This window comes from Amborella trichopoda, chromosome 3 (assembly GCF_054954075.1).
Source record: "Amborella trichopoda isolate Santa Cruz 75 chromosome 3, AtrichopodaSantaCruz75HAP2 v2.0, whole genome shotgun sequence".
In the NCBI taxonomy this organism is placed as follows: domain Eukaryota; kingdom Viridiplantae; phylum Streptophyta; class Magnoliopsida; order Amborellales; family Amborellaceae; genus Amborella; species Amborella trichopoda.
In genome coordinates, this window is record NC_142338.1 from 53988294 (window position 1) to 54004039 (window position 15746).

The 15746-nt window shown below is 36.3% G+C and overlaps 2 protein-coding genes across 3 annotated transcripts; one reads left to right on the top strand and one right to left on the bottom strand.

The window, feature by feature from the left end:
* Nucleotides 1-815: 815 nt before the first annotated feature.
* On the top strand, nt 816-6484 carry PAP10 (purple acid phosphatase 10). Its single transcript, XM_006838637.4, has 8 exons — nt 816-1516; nt 1703-1903; nt 2166-2277; nt 2893-3119; nt 3796-3934; nt 4196-4416; nt 4694-4815; nt 6086-6484. Exons 1-8 carry the CDS (start codon nt 1352-1354, stop codon nt 6282-6284), a joined length of 1386 nt encoding a protein of 461 aa, XP_006838700.1. The 5' UTR covers nt 816-1351; the 3' UTR covers nt 6285-6484.
* A 1235-nt stretch (nt 6485-7719) lies between these two features.
* Nucleotides 7720-13825, bottom strand: LOC18429352 (purple acid phosphatase 2). 2 transcript variants are annotated; one of them, XM_020664318.2, is made up of 9 exons: nt 13133-13825; nt 12607-12730; nt 11762-11962; nt 10282-10399; nt 9813-10039; nt 9486-9624; nt 8668-8888; nt 8380-8501; nt 7720-8081 (listed from the first exon to the last, which is right to left on the bottom strand). In XM_020664318.2, exons 1-9 carry the CDS (start codon nt 13171-13173, stop codon nt 7889-7891), a joined length of 1386 nt encoding a protein of 461 aa, XP_020519977.1. In that variant the 5' UTR covers nt 13174-13825; the 3' UTR covers nt 7720-7888. The 2 variants fall into 2 exon arrangements, with proteins under 2 accessions (XP_020519977.1, XP_088717501.1); XM_088861375.1 differs by having other exon boundaries at nt 12607-12824; nt 13133-13746.
* Nucleotides 13826-15746: the final 1921 nt, after the last annotated feature.

The window sequence follows — 15746 nt, forward strand, 5'->3', positions numbered from 1 at the left end:
ACACTTTCCCATGGAAGAGGGTCCACATGTCCCGTGTAGTCAAGATTCTCAACTTATAAAGCCTAACACCTTTTCCACTTCTTTTGGACTTTTTAGCATTGAATCTTTCCATTCTTTGGACTTTTTAGCGTGATCATTAAACTGTGGTCCCCATTCTTCCCTCTTTCTCTCTCTTGAATCAAAATTCTCTTTCTCCACGTATTTTCATAATACACAAAGGAAAATGATTTGATATGGCTGCACTGCATAACTCATCCTAATTCAACAGTGTTGAAAAATATTTACATCGATCACATGAGCTTGAATGTTATGGTCGTGCAAAAAAAAATCATTTCAAATTCTAAAAGTAGTATATATTGTAATAAATCATCTAGATCATCCATTTCACCTTAAAAATAAATGTTTATGTATCTGTAAGATCGATTATCATTTTTTGAGTCTCAAATATATTGTCGGTCTTGAAAATTAATTTTAGAGCCATCATGATGATTTTCGATGCCGAAATTGCTTTCCAAATGAAGATTTAAGGTGAGGCTATTTTTCGTTTTCATAAAGCCTAGGCCTTATGAAAACTAATAGGATTCCCGTCCTATCAAAATAAGTAAAGCCTCATCTCATAAGTCATTGAAATTTATAGTTCCAGCATTGAAAAAGCTTTGGCTTGAACTTTATTATTATGAAAAAAAATAGAATTTTAAGCTCTAAAAATAAGGTATATTGTAACAAATTATCTAAACCGTCCATTTCATAGTAAAAAAAAGTGCTCAAGATATGTACCATTTTTTTTAACTTCAAATTTCACTGCCCATTCCATATATTGATTTTAGAGCCATTGTTGAGATTTTTTGTTTTTTGATTTTAGAGCCATTGTTGAGATTTTTTGTTTTTTGGATAAGAATTTGAGGTGAGGCTTTATTAAAGCCTAGGCCTTACAGAAACCTCATCCTTTCATAAATGAATACATGGGTGGGCGTTGCATCCAAGACTCTGACCTTGCTTGTACTGGATCTTTCTAAAATTTTTAACCTTTTAATCGTCTGAACACCCAAGATTTTGATTCCGGCTTATGTGATCAATGCACAATTTTCTCTTTCCCCATATGGGTTGAAGTCAACATGAACTTTCCTTCTCTTCTCTTTCTTATCCCTGCCATCTGTGGTGAACTTGAAATGTCCACCCTAACTAATCTTATGCGGATCTGTCATGTGCATATTCCCCTGTTTCAAAGGAAGGTTTCCCCTTTTCTATTATTTCTCCTTCTATAAGTATTATTAATGGAGTTAGTTTGTCATGTTATAGTTTACTTCTTTCTCCTGCAAAGAAGTTGAAGGAGGAGAAGAGAGAAAAGAACATGGGGTTGACGGTGCTTTTGGTTTTTGGATTGATTTTGAATGCTGCAATGTTATGCAATGGTGGTGTTACAAGTTTATTTGTCAGGAAAGTCGAACCCACCAAAGATATGCCTCTTGATAGTGATGTATTCCGAGTCCCACCAGGCTACAATGCTCCTCAACAGGTGATTCTATCTCTGTGTTCTAGCTACTCTGCTGTCGTTCTATCTTTGTGAGTGTGCCTGTGCTTTTTGTGCTAGTTTGTTTGCTACTGATTTGTACCTCCCTTTCTCTCTCTGTGTGTCTTGTGTTTTTGGTTTCTTACTATTAGTTTGCCCAACCCACAACTGGGTTTTCATTTTCATTTTCAGGTTCATATAACACAAGGAGATCATGATGGAAAGGGTGTGATAGTATCTTGGGTCACCCCATCAGAGCCTGGTTCGAATACTGTGCTTTATTGGACTGCAAATGATAAGCACAAGTATCATGCTGAAGGACACGTTAGAAAATACAAGTTTTACAATTATACTTCGGGTTTTATTCATCATTGCACGCTTAGGAACTTAAAGGTATGCTCATTTATTATTCAACTTTACCTCTGCCTATGCCTCCCCTTTCAATTTCCTCTCCTAAAAGTGATTATTTTTTATTCATCTGTTTGAATCAACTGTTCTTTTGATATTTTGAATTTTTAAGTTCCTAGTAAAAAGTTCCACTTTGCACCTCATATGACTTGATATTATTTTGCATGCGACCTCTTTTAAATTTGCAATATTATTTCCATATTCAGATGTGTTTGGAGCACTGAACTATTCTCTGTGAGCTGTGCAGATTGATACCCAATATTACTATGAGGTTGGAATCAAGCACACAATGCGCCAGTTCTCTTTTAGAACTCCTCCAAAAGTTGGTCCGGATGTTCCTTATACTTTTGGCCTCATAGGTATTGCTCCATGAAACTTTTACTCTGAAATTGAAGTAGCCTTTACAAGATAGATGGATATTACTTTAAATGTTATTGGTTGTAGTTTGTTAGTTTATGGAGTGGCCCAAGGATTTTGGCCCTAGCTTCCCTAGTGTAGCTTCTTCAAAATCCAGCACTCTGTACTCTCAATGTCATTGGGCAAAAGAAAATATGAGCGGTAGGGTCGAATACGATATTTAGTGGATGGATGAACCCTCTATGAGCAAGAGCTCAGATGAACTCAGCAAACCAATTCTGTATAATGATCAATAAGCAGCTAACCTTGCAACAAAATGTAATTTCAGTGATGTCCAAGCTCCTTACAATAGTAATATTGTAAGCGACATGATCGTTCCACTAAAGGTAGTTGAGCTGTATGTGCTTCTTGGCATGCATAAATTCATATAGAAAATTGAGCACATTCATGGGTTTGATGTTCTTTTGCTGTGACGGATTCTATCATTTATTCTTTTCTCATTTCCATATTCCATGGTCTGAATTTTGAATTGCTAGATTGTATACTGATAGGTTCACGTTGATAATATTGTGATTCTATACTGTAGGTTCACCCTGATAGTATTGTCACATATGCAGGGGATCTTGGTCAGAGTTTTGATTCGAACAGAACACTTGCACACTATGAATCCAACCCCAATGGGCAAACAGTTCTATATGTCGGGGACCTTTCATATGCGGATAATTATCCATTTCATGATAATGTCAGATGGGATACATGGGGTAGATTTACTGAGAGGAGTGCTGCCTACCAACCTTGGATATGGACTGCAGGCAATCATGAGATTGATTTTGTTCCTGAAATTGTAAGTACTGGATATATTACAAAATCAAGCTACCGTCTTTAAAGAGAGGGAAAGTGTAGAATGATCTAAAGGACTAAGGAATAAATACTCTATTGGATCATCACCCTCCATGGAAATGACAGAGGGTGATAGAGAGAGGTCCCCACCATTGAGGGGATGTTCACTCTCTCTCACATCCATGGATGATGATGATCCAATGGACTAATTTTTCCGTGGTCCATTGGATTACAGCATAATTTCCCTTGAAGAAATGGAGCTTAAAGCTAATCAATCAATCAAAAACAACAACAAAAAAGACAAAAAAGAGAAAGAGCTTAGACCCTGTCACAAGATTACTTATAGGTGCTTTTCATTTTCTTATTTTGGCCCGCACATTTAATTAGTTGGAGACAGCTTGTATCATTCTATCAATATTTACAACAAAGCTATTTCATCTGTGTATTGATACAACTCATCAATTTTCTGCAATAGTAGTAGAATTATGCTTTCTGATATATCTTTGGTTGTTTAGACCGCAGTTAAAATTAAGTGAATTCTCCGACAAAATAAAACTATATTAAATCTCTAACTTAAGCGGCCATCCCGTGGTTTGTAATGGTTTACAATAATATGCTGGTTTATAATGGTTTTTTAATAATATGCAATGGTTTTCATGTACCACCTGATGTTAATGTAGGGTGAAAAGGTCCCATTTAAGCCATACAGAAATCGTTATCATACACCCTATAGAGCATCAGGAAGTACATCTTCATTATGGTACTCCATCAAGCGGGCATCGGCATATATCATTGTCCTTTCTTCCTACTCAGCTTATGGTATGTGTACATTTATTCAATCTACTTCTTCCATTTCTTATAAATTTGTGTTATTATAAACATTGTCCATCTTTTATTGCTTTTTGTCATGATATTGTAAACTGGTAATTGGATGATTATTGATTTGGCAAATTATGCTAAATTATAGTAATCAGTCTAATATCAGTATCAATTTGTTAAATGATCATCTCTGATTGCACTAAATGTGTAGATATTACCTCGTGATTGATTGTGACAATGGTAATCGGGTTGCCTTTTTAGGGAAGTACACTCCCCAATACAGATGGCTTGAAGCAGAGCTACCTAAGGTGGACAGAAAGGAAACTCCATGGTTGATTGTGCTCATGCATTCACCATGGTATAACAGCTATAACTATCATTATATGGAAGGAGAAACCATGAGAGTGATGTACGAGCCATGGTTTGTGCAATACAAAGTAGATGTTGTATTTGCTGGTCATGTTCATGCTTACGAACGATCGGTAAGTTGTTATCCTTTTATATGTTCATTCAACTTTTTATATAGCTCAGTATCAATATTCATCTTTTACAAATTGAATAACAGTTCAAGCATATCATATTTAATTCTTACAACAAGCAAAAAAATATTGTCTTTAGTATTTTCTCCATAGTGAAGGGAATCTTAAACAGCAACCAATGTGCCCATAGAAACTTATTTAAGGATTTCATATATTTGTCTGTAATGCCTTTTACGATTATAAGTTATACACATAGAAAAGTGAAAGTTTCATCTTGCAGGAACGCATATCCAACATAGCATACAACGTAGTGAATGGACAGTGCACCCCAATAAGTGATCAATCTGCTCCTGTCTACATTACCATCGGAGATGGAGGAAACCTCGAAGGATTGGCAACCAAGTAAGACCTTTGCACAAACCCATTTCCAAAACATTTTCTAAGTTAGCTTATTTGAAAGAAGAAAGCCCACATTGTTATGCCCAAATGTGCTTTATAAGTTTAATTAGTATACCCAATTCTCTTTTATGCACTTGTTACTTTATAAGGATTCAAACGGACAGTTCAGATTTTTCCAGGGACAAAATCAACCAATATCTTCATTTCCAAATTCCCCAATTCCAAATCTGAACTGTCAATTGAGGTGAAAGTGGTATATCATCCATCTCTGTTGCCATAGATTGGCACTTTCAAGCATGGCAATATGAAACTTAAAAAACTCTTCAGATGTATGAAGATGATAAATTTTTAATAGCTCCTTAATAAATTCAAGGGAAAATTACTAAAACCCCCCTTAAATTTTTTGACACCCTCCCCCCAACAACTATTTAAAACCCAAAAAAAAAACAGTATTATTTTCTTTTGCACTTCCCCCCAGTTAAAAGGTCAATAAATTTATGACCAAAATACCTTTCACCCCCCCTCCCCCCCCCCCTCCAAAAAAAAATACCCCCCTCTCTGCATATACCCATGTTTTCATAGTGCCGGTCTGACACATTTTTTGTGCCGGACCAGGCTCATTTTTCGGTCAGGCTGCTGGACCGGTGTTATGAAATCATTGTACTGGACCGGTCGGGCACATTTGTTTTGTCAGTCGGGCACAATTTTTTTTCCTGGACTGACATGGACTCATTTTTCAATCGGGCACATAAAAAAAAGAAAAAAAAAAAAATGATTGCTCTAAACATTGGTCAAATGGGGCATTTTAATTTTTAAAAAAGGGACCTTTTTTAATTGGGGGTAGTTGCAAAAGAAAACAGTACTGGGTTTTTTTCATGTTCTAAAAAGTTGTTGGGGAAAGGATTTTAAGAATGAGTCAAGGGGGGTTTTAGTAATTTAACCATTAAAGCTCTGGAGCTATTACCATGGATTTGTTTCTCGCTACATTCATGCAATAAAAATTTAGTTTAGATTATTTTGAATGACTTTCCAATGAAGATGTGGTTAATGGGGAGAGAATGGATCCCACCAAATCAAGGCAGGATCCCAATGATAGGTCCCACTCTCTGCTTTGCCATCACCATTTCATTGGACCATGCTTTTCCCAGCCCAATATATTCCTTCATGCTTTCCTGGTAAAACCTATATATTTCTTCTATTCTTATTGAATTATATCATGCTTGTCTTCATGAAATATACATCTGTTCTGATGCTTCTGTTCTTGTTGTGACAGTATGACTGAGCCTCAGCCAAAGTATTCAGCCTATCGTGAAGCTAGTTTTGGGCACGCCATTTTTGAGATAAAGAACCGAACACATGCCTATTACACTTGGCACCGAAACCAAGATGGAGAAGCTGTGGCAGCTGATTCCACATGGTTTTACAATAGATTCTGGTACCCATTGGAAGAACCCACCTCAGCTATGAAATAATAATTCAAGATTCTTATTTCTTGTCTGTTTTATGTGTTCTTTGGCTATACGTGTTCTTTGTTTTGGTAGGTTTATATCAAAACAAGAAGAAAGCAAGTGAAATTCACTCTTTAAAGTATCGTGGGGAAATTCACTTTTCTTCTTCTTTGTATTATGACATTTATAATGCCCATATTATCAGAAAAGTGAAGCCATTCAAACCTTGCTGCATCAACCTTTCTTGACGGCAGATATGCGGATAACTCAAGGCATTTAATAAAAAGGTCTTTTCTTTATTAGATTATTCTTGTAAGTGATTGGAACACGGTCTAGACAATTGACATAACTAATCCAATTCTGGGATTTGCTGCGGGTGGTTAATTATAACTAAAGTTAACTCCAGGGTTGATGTGGCAGTTAAAAGTTGAAGACCATCATGGCATCATCATCGCACATCAGGGCAGCTAAGATCAGTGTTGGAAAGAATGAGTCGGACCGACCAGTCGGTCATGGTCCGAGCCGATTAGTCGGACCGACTCTGACTTAGTCGGACCGACTTTGACTTAGTCAGCCGATTAGTGCTGAGTTCTTATAGTCTGGACAAAATTTCTAGGTACCTAAAGCAATACTTTTTCAGTTAATTAGAAGTTTTTTATACTAGAACTCTAATTTGAGAATAAAAGTAATTTTAAAATTATTAAATCCACATTGCACTTTAGTAATTAGAGAATAAAAACATATTTATATTTTTTTCAAAAACATTTAATTTGAGAGGAAAATAGAGAGACAGACTGAGATAAAGAGAGGGAGAGAGTCCGAGAGAGATGAAAACCAAGGGGAAGAGAGCGAGGGAGGAAGGGAGTGGTAAGGAGAGAGAGGTTGGGGCACCTTGCCTCAACCCGAGAGAGAAAGAGAGAGAGTGGTTGGGGCAGGCCACTGCCAGAGAGACGTTGGGCAGAGAGAGATAGGTTGGGACACATAGCGCCAACCCAGGAGAGAGAGGTTAGGATACATCTCTCCAACCGGAGAGAGAGAGAGAGAGATTGGGGCTCCTTGCCCAGCCCAAGAGAGAGAGAGTTTGGGCCTCCTTGTCCCAAGTTCGAGAGAGAGAGATAAAGATAGGGAGAGAGCTATAGAGCGAAAGAGGTTATACTACATTAGAAATCTACTCATTTTTTCAATCTCCGATGGGTGTACAAATCAGTCAATTTTGCAAATCAGCCGATTAACAATTTGTACATTAAATTAGCCGATTAGTGCCTCAGGGCTATACGCGCTCGGCCAGTTCACGAGTCCGAGTTAGTCTGCTGATTTTTTAAAAGTCAACCTTTCAAACACTGGCTAAGTTCTCCTTTCTCTCCCTCCCTCCCTCCCTCTCTCTCAAAAAAAAAAGTGTAGCACTATTTTTTCAATGTCTTTACAAAATCTCAAAGGCTAGATAGTGAAAATAAATATCATCGAAGTTCGCTAAATGCCGTGGAAATAAAATGATTTAAAAGTCTCCTACAAAAGTAATCGTATTAAATCACTAAGATAAAATAAAAATGAAAATAGAACGAGTATCTGAAAAAACATAGACTACAAATCCCTAAGGCAATGATCGAAGCAAAATATATCTTTCCATATTAGCCAGAGCTAGGCTCTACCACAGGATTCCAATATCTGTTATAAAACCATGCAGAATCACCTGCAACTGCCTTCCCATCCTGATTCCGGTGCCAAGTGTAATAAGCATGTGTTCGATTCTTTATATCGAAAATTGAATGCCCAAAGCTTGGCTCCCTGTAAGCTGAATAACTCGGTTGAGGTTCTGTAAACCTGCACAAATATGCAAAAATGAGCACAAGTGGATTCATCACAAATATCCTACGGGAAAACAAACGTCCATTCCTAGAGTCATCGGACACAACAGAACAGGATATGGAACTTTAACTGGGGTTTCAATCTCTCCCCTTCACAAGGGAAGGGGATATGAAACTTAACTGGGTTTAAATCTCTCCCCTTCACCATTCATCATTTCATTAGATTATAACGACCAAATGAACTATGAGTTCTCCACAATATTGAGGATTATAAGTTATTTTCCCTAAATAAAGAGTGAGATGCAGTGGTTTACCTGTTGGCTATTCCCTCCATGTTTCCGCCATCACCAATTGTTATGTAGACAGGAGCTGAATTGTCCTTAACTGGAGTGGACAACCCATTGGTGATGTTATATGCTATGTTTGATATGCGTTCCTGCAATTAAAGGAGAAAATTTTGAATCCTTATTAAATCTAAACAAAGACTTGAAAAGAACTTGCTAGCATCCAAGGCAGTGAACTTCATTAGAAATGGATTTATAATGTTAGAACGTGGGAAACAATATAAAATCAGAACATGAACGCATAGTGAAATGACTTACAGATCGTTCATAGGCATGAACATGGCCAGCAAACACAACATCAACTCTGTTCTTCACAAACCATGATTCAAATGCTACCCTCATGCTCTCCCCTTCCATGTAGTGGTAGTCGAGACTATTATACCACGGTGAGTGTAAGAGGACAATTACCCACGGCGTTTCACTTCTATTCACTTTGGGAAATTCCTCTTGGAGCCACTGATATTGAGGAGTATACTTTCCTAAAAAACATAAGCAAATAAGTATCATCCATGTAAAGTAATACAACAGTTAAAAAGAACCTTGAAAAGAAATAAAGCGAATTGCAAAACAAACATTATTGGGACAAAATTCTCAGTTTCCATACAAGTGACATACAACCAAATGTTATTGAGAACGCCCTCGGCTGTTATTCAAATGACCATAAAGGTCATGTAAATAAACAGAGTATGCTCTCGCAGGAGCAAAATTTACATTCACTCCTCGAGCAAATGACATACGAAGGAGGATTCTCTTGATGCGAAATTTTGGTATCCACTTTGAAATCACCATATGTACTTTTCGAAGAAAAAAGAATAGGGTTTTGAGTACCTAAATACTCAGGTTTGACAGTGGGTGAGATTTTTTTTCATGTAGTTTCAAGGTCCTTCTTTTAAAGGTTGATCAATATAAGTTTGGAGTTTTAGAAATACCTCCTAGTTAGAGTCCACACAATCATATCCATTGATCCATTCCAAATTTACATAATTAAAATTGATGAGCATATTTAACTCTAGTTGAATTTCTTCTTCTTTTTCTTTTTTACTGTTCTTGCTGGTTAATATAGAATGAATCATTACCATATGCAGAATAAGAAGAAAGGACAATGATATAGGCTGATGCACGCTTTATAGAATACCAAAGTGGTGATGTGCTGTTCGATGCTTTGTATGGCACATGATACCGATGTTTGTATGGCTTGAAAGGCACTGTCTCACCCTAAACAAATAAATCCAATTTCAGGCAATTCATTTTCGATTCAAAACAACATCCAAAAAAACACAGCATCAATAAACAGAGTATCATCTAATATTAATCTTGTCACTGGTAGCATGATTACCATTTTCCTGTGAGTAAATTGATATCAATAAGATCAATAAGGCATTATACATAAAATACATGCTTACAAGTTCAGGAGCAAAATCAATCTCGTGATTCCCCGGTGTCCAAATCCACGGTTGGTAGGCCGCATTTTTCTCGACGAATCGGCCCCAAGTATCCCAACGGATATTATTATGAAATGGGTGATCATCCGCATAAGAGAGATCACCAGCAAATAGCATGGTTTGGCCTTTTGGATTTGAATTGTAGTGATCTAGTGTGTTTTTTGAATCAAGTGTCTGACCAAGGTCCCCTGCAACCGTAAAAAATTATGAATCATCCATTGCTCTGAAAGCTAATTATGAATCATCTATTGCTTTGAAAGCTTTGAAAGAATGATCTTATGAATCATCCATTGCTTTGAAAGCTTTGAAAGAATGATCTTATGAATCATCCATTGCTTTGAAAGAATGATCAAAACATATGAACTCAAGCAAAAGGAAGAGATTGAACTCAGTTTAATGATCATCAGACATTAATGGAGAGAGGAGGTACCCATGACGCCGAAAGTGTATGGAACATCGGGTCCAGTTGGGGGAGGAGTTTTGAAGAAGAATTGGCGGCTGGCGTTCTTGGTCTCACTTAGTATCTCATAGAAGTATTGCGTATCATACTGTTCCTCACCAAAAGCCAAACCAAATGAGACTGAGACTGAATGAAGCCAGATTCTATTTTCTATTCAACAGTGATTTTATATATATATATATATATATATATATATATATATATATAAATATATAAATATTTATATATATATATATATAAATAAAAGGAGTCAATCATATACTATAAGTAAGATACATCTAAAAAGTTCACTTAAAAATATCGTTACGACATTGAAAAACCTTCCAATTGATGTTGACCACAACATATAAAAATATGAAAAAATAAAAATATCAAGACTCAAAAAGGGTGCATCTTGAATCACATTATCTCGACCGATTTTCAAGATTTTCATGTATATCTACACATCTCAAAAAAAAAGAATATCAAGCCTAAAAAATAAATAGAGGTTTCCAGCAACAAAGCCACATCTTTAAGTATATTTTAGAAATGCACTGGTTTAAGGTTGACCCGTTGTACCAAAACTGCCCTTTTCTTTTAATATTATTTTTTATTTTTCAATGATATTTTGTTTAAAAATTTAAAAGTTCTTTCTATGAATTTGGTCCCACCAAATCTTTTGTGTATCCCACTTGGCCTTATTGGGAGCGTACAAGTATTAAAAATTAAAATACGGTTATAAACTCTCCCAGAGTTTATGGGCACTACCATGAATTTGTTTGGAGATGTAGTTTTAGTGAACCTTATGATGGTTGGAAAAATTATTTTTATTAAATTTTAAAATTTTAAAAATAGTACAAATTGAGTCGATCTATAAACACAAATTTTGAAAACAAATAAGTCACTTAAAAATTTTATAAGATTCTCTATTTTTAGGACTTTAACTTTTTAAAAAAAAAATTTACAAGATTCCTTATTTTTAGGACTTGAAATTCTTTTGTTCTTAGTAGAAGGGTTTTCTAATATTGGAACACTGGTACACCTTAACAATATAAGGTTACAAATCTTATATAAATTTTCTCCTAGTTTTTAATACATATAAGTTTTTAATAGATTCAAATTTTAAATTTTGGAGACAATACACCTTTCTTCCTAAATTTTCTCTCTCTCTCTCTCTTCCTCTGCTCACTCCCTCTTTCTCTCACCCAATCTTATTTCTCTCTCTGTAAATCTTTCTCTTCACCACACGTCTCTCTCTATTTTGAGAGTAGGTTTCATGTGATGGTAAATATGATATGTTGTATTATTGTATTGGCTAGTTATGCTACGATGAGTTGTAGTGTGTAGTGTGATGAAGTTGAATAAAAAAATAAAAAAATAGTGGAAAAAGCATTCCGGGGGATGCAGTTTATACAAAACCCTTATTTTGCAAGATTTCATCATAAAACAAATCAAATCATAAACCAGTTACCTCAAGGTTCTTGATGGTGCAGTGATGAATGTATCCTGATTTGTAATTGTAGAACTTGTAAGTATAAACGTTGCTTCGAGACATGTGCATGCGCTTGTTCTCTGCAGAACCATATACCAGCTTGCCGGGCCCTGGCTTAAGGGGTGTGACCCATGAGATTATCATGGCTCTCCCCTCATGGTCTCCTTGTGTTATATGAACCTAATTCAAAATAAAAAGGAGGTAAGTCTTTTTTTTTTTTTTAATGAAGGGTGGTTTTTTTTTTCTCTTTTTTTTTAAAAAAAAATTAAGAAACGAAAACAATTATAAAATGAGGAAACAAAAAACTTAATATACAGTGGAGTCGGCTGGACCACTAACTCAGAGGGCTGGCACGGGCTATGGGATGGGGAGTGGCTCGGCTGGACCCCATTAGCAAGACCCAGCCAGGCCACCTAACTCCAGAAAGAGTAGGGCATGCACGGGGCTATGGGATGTGTGGTGGCTCCGCCTGACCCCATTAGCAGGAACGGCCGGGCCACTTAACTCAAAAAAGAGTAGGGCCAGGAACGGGCCAGGCCACCTAATTCGAGAAAGAGTAGGGCAGAACCGGGTTGACCCACCCGGGCCACCCAACTCAAGAAAGAATAGCGCAGACACTGGGTTATGGTATGGGAAGGGCCTAGGCTGGCACTACGTCGAGAAATCGAGAAATAGTAGAGCCGAGCCGGGCTTACATTATGGGCAAGGCCTAGGCCCCAGCACCCTAGGTCCTAGGTCCAAAGTCCAGTCCTCATAAAGAGGTTTCATGAAATCAATATATAAAAAAACAAAAGAAAAATTTTTTTTCTTAGAAATAGGTGTACCTGTTCAGGAGCATTGAAACCAGGAGGCGGCCTAAAAGCTTCATCAGTGAGGGGCATGTCAACTGAAGGAGGACTCCTAGAGTAGGAACTGGTAACACCGCCATGGCATGGAAGGGGAAGAAGACTAAGCAAAAACAACAAAAAGAGCCTCAAATTTCCCATTGCAACAAAAGAAGAATAGGGATGAGGAGCTCAAACTCATAATCCAGGATGCTACCCTACATATATATTGAAGAAATAAGGATGAGGAGATCAATAATAAAACTGCAAAATCACGCTAATATTGTTCTCTATCCATAAGTTGGATGAACAGATAAGTGGATATAACAAAAATATTTTAAAACAGAATCTGAATATTCAAATTTTAAAAAATTTGTATAACGGTATTCCCGATTTTTCATATATCTGATATTAACTCATTCAAACACAGTCTTTTAACAATATCCCTAAAGTAAGCAAAAACCCAAAAATAAAATTTGTTCAAATACGGGCGTTTATCAACTAGATCATCCTTTGTGTTACTTACTGGCTTCTCTGGTTAAGCCCAACGCGAAAGGTTGCAGACATGGACAGTTACTATGTGAGTAGAAAGTAAAGGAATTAGGGTGAGTTCTGCTTTACTGGCGAAATTACGGGTTCCTGTTACTGTTAATCATTAATAGAAAGGTCCCATTAGAGCTCAAGAGCCAGACTAGTCCTTATACGTCAAATCCAGGCTCGCCATTTTTCTCTCTCTCTTTGCAATTTGGATCTCTCTCTAACTCTGTCACCAAATTTCATCCCTTTCTCTCTCTAAAACTCTTTAAAGGAAATTACTATTTAGCAAGATTAGTCCTTTGACTCCTTTCCATTGATGAGATGGGGTCAACTGTAGTCCTCGATGACCATGGCTGCCTTCGCGCCTTCACGTCATGCCAAGTTCTAGTAAAACCCAGGAATTTGTGCTTATACAAATTCCGGCAAAAACAGCGCAATTCCAGGTCGAATTCCCTCCAAAATAAAGAAATTTCTGGTGGGGGCTTCACTTTCCGGCAAGTCAAGTTTATTCTCCAGCAAAGTGTGTGAATTTTCTGGGGAAGTGGATGACTTTTCCAGTTAATTGGCTCAGTTTCCAGCAAATTACGTGAAACTTCAGGCGTTAGGGTTCATTTTCCAGCAAGTTGGTCAGTTTTCAGGCGATTTAGACACGGATCTGTTCCTATGCGGCCAAGCCCGCATATGTAAAAAGGCTGGCCTTTAATTAATTTATTTTGATGGATTAAACTTACTTTTTAAAGATATATAATAATATGTAAATAAATAAATATATTTTAAAAATTACAAATAATAATTCTAGTAAAAATCATTTGAACGGTTAGTTTTTATAGTTTTCAAATGAAACACCAACTTGATTCCATCTTAACTGCAACGCTATGTAAAAGATGGGTGGTTTATACTATCTGGACGGCTGCGTAAAAAATGGATGCTTTACCCTTGGAACGGCACCGCATATGCAAGGTACCAGCAAATTGGTTGCATTTTCCGGTGAGATAGATTGCCCGTAAATGGTGGGATCAGGAGTGAATAAAAGAGATAGCGGTTCCAAATTTGGTAACCAGAAGAGATTATCCACAGAGAGAGCAAATTGCATCCCGTCATAGAATAACCCCGGATACCAAAATTTTCAAACCCGGGATGAGTTATTGGGATTGAGATATTACGTGGTTATTAAGATGAATAATGATTTTATTGGACCCTCTCACCGCTGCAAGTATGGGATCCCAATAAGTTGCTGTAGGATTTGGATTCAAATTTCACAAACAAATCTGAATCCCTCCCCCTATTTTATTAAAATAATATTTTTTTAATATCTCTCTCTCTCTTTCTCTTTCTCTTCCTCCTTTCATCTTTCATCATACTTTTAAGAGAGCGCGAGCTACTTAACAAAAGTATAAAAGAAGGTATTTTAAAAAAGAAAAAAGAGGGGAGGATTTGAAATTTCTCCTTGGAATTTGGATGAAAATTCAAAAGTGATTTATTGAGATCTCATTCTTGCAGGTATGAGAGGGTCCTATAAAATCATTACTCTTTGCAACTTACTTTTAAGGTGGGGGCCTTATGCAAACCCCACCCTTTTACGAACATTTTGTTGAGACATGAGATAATAGAAAAAGTACATGAAGAGGCTATTTACTTTTATATAAAAAGGTCACAATTACTCTTGTCTGTTTGATTTTAAATTGAGATGTAGGCTTTATGAAATCAAGATAAAGCCTTCCCTCAAATCCTCGTCTACAAAGCAGTTTTTGGCAATGAAAATCTCCATAATAGCTCTAAAATCAATTGCTAACACCGACAACAACATTTAAAACTCAAAAAATGGTACAAATCTTGTGGATTTATAAACACTGATTTTTAGGACGAAATTAACAGTCTAGATAATGGAAAAAGTTTATATAGATTCGATGCTCCAAACAATCAAATTAGAGCCCACAACAAAAATTTCACTAGAAGATGTTGTTTTGATGTCCAAATATCCTCAAATCGATCATCTCGCTATCAAGATGCATGAACATGAGAAAAAAAATGGATTTCAAGTTTTGAAAATAGTGCATCTTGTAAGGCATTTTAAGACGGTCAATTTTCAAAATTTTAAAGTTTTCATAGATCTGCACATCTACACTATTTTTTAACCTGAAAATTTTATAATTAACGAAAAAAATGTATTTTAAAGCTATCACAAAGATTTACAGCATAGAAACAACATTTTTCAACATTATTTGAAGATGCGATTTACTTTGATTGTTTAGAGCTTCAGCTCTATACAAGTTGCACCCCTAGGTAATTTGTTATAATATACACTATTTTTAGAGCTTGAAATTCTAATTATTTTTTTTTTTATAACCATATTCAAGCCGAGATGATCAATATAAATGCTTTTCAGGACTTGAATTGTAATTTTCGGAGACTTATGAGATGAGACTTTATTTATTTTGATAGGGCGGATGATTGTAGTGTGTCATTTGACCAGACTCAAAATCTGAAGAAGAAAAAAATTCTCAAGATCTCCCAAATCCTCCAATTTGATATTTGTGAACTCTTTATACCAATGATATCTCATACTATATAATCCCGAAAAGGTGGGGTTGGTATAGAGCCTA

Bases quoted from the DNA above. Each gene is read 5' to 3' on its own strand.
- PAP10 (XM_006838637.4), top strand. From the start codon at position 1,352: ATGGGGTTGACGGTGCTTTTGGTTTTTGGATTGATTTTGAATGCTGCA. The intron at 1,517-1,702 runs GTGATTCTATCT...TTTCATTTTCAG, and splicing joins GCTACAATGCTCCTCAACAG to GTTCATATAACACAAGGAGA. The intron at 2,278-2,892 runs GTATTGCTCCAT...TCACATATGCAG, and splicing joins TTATACTTTTGGCCTCATAG to GGGATCTTGGTCAGAGTTTT.
- LOC18429352 (XM_020664318.2), bottom strand. From the start codon at position 13,173: ATGTCTGCAACCTTTCGCGTTGGGCTTAACCAGAGAAGCCA. The intron at 12,731-13,132 runs GTAAGTAACACA...GTTTTTGCTTAG, and splicing joins GGGCTTAACCAGAGAAGCCA to TCTTCTTCCCCTTCCATGCC. The intron at 9,625-9,812 runs GTAAGCATGTAT...TTATTTGTTTAG, and splicing joins TTGATTTTGCTCCTGAACTT to GGTGAGACAGTGCCTTTCAA.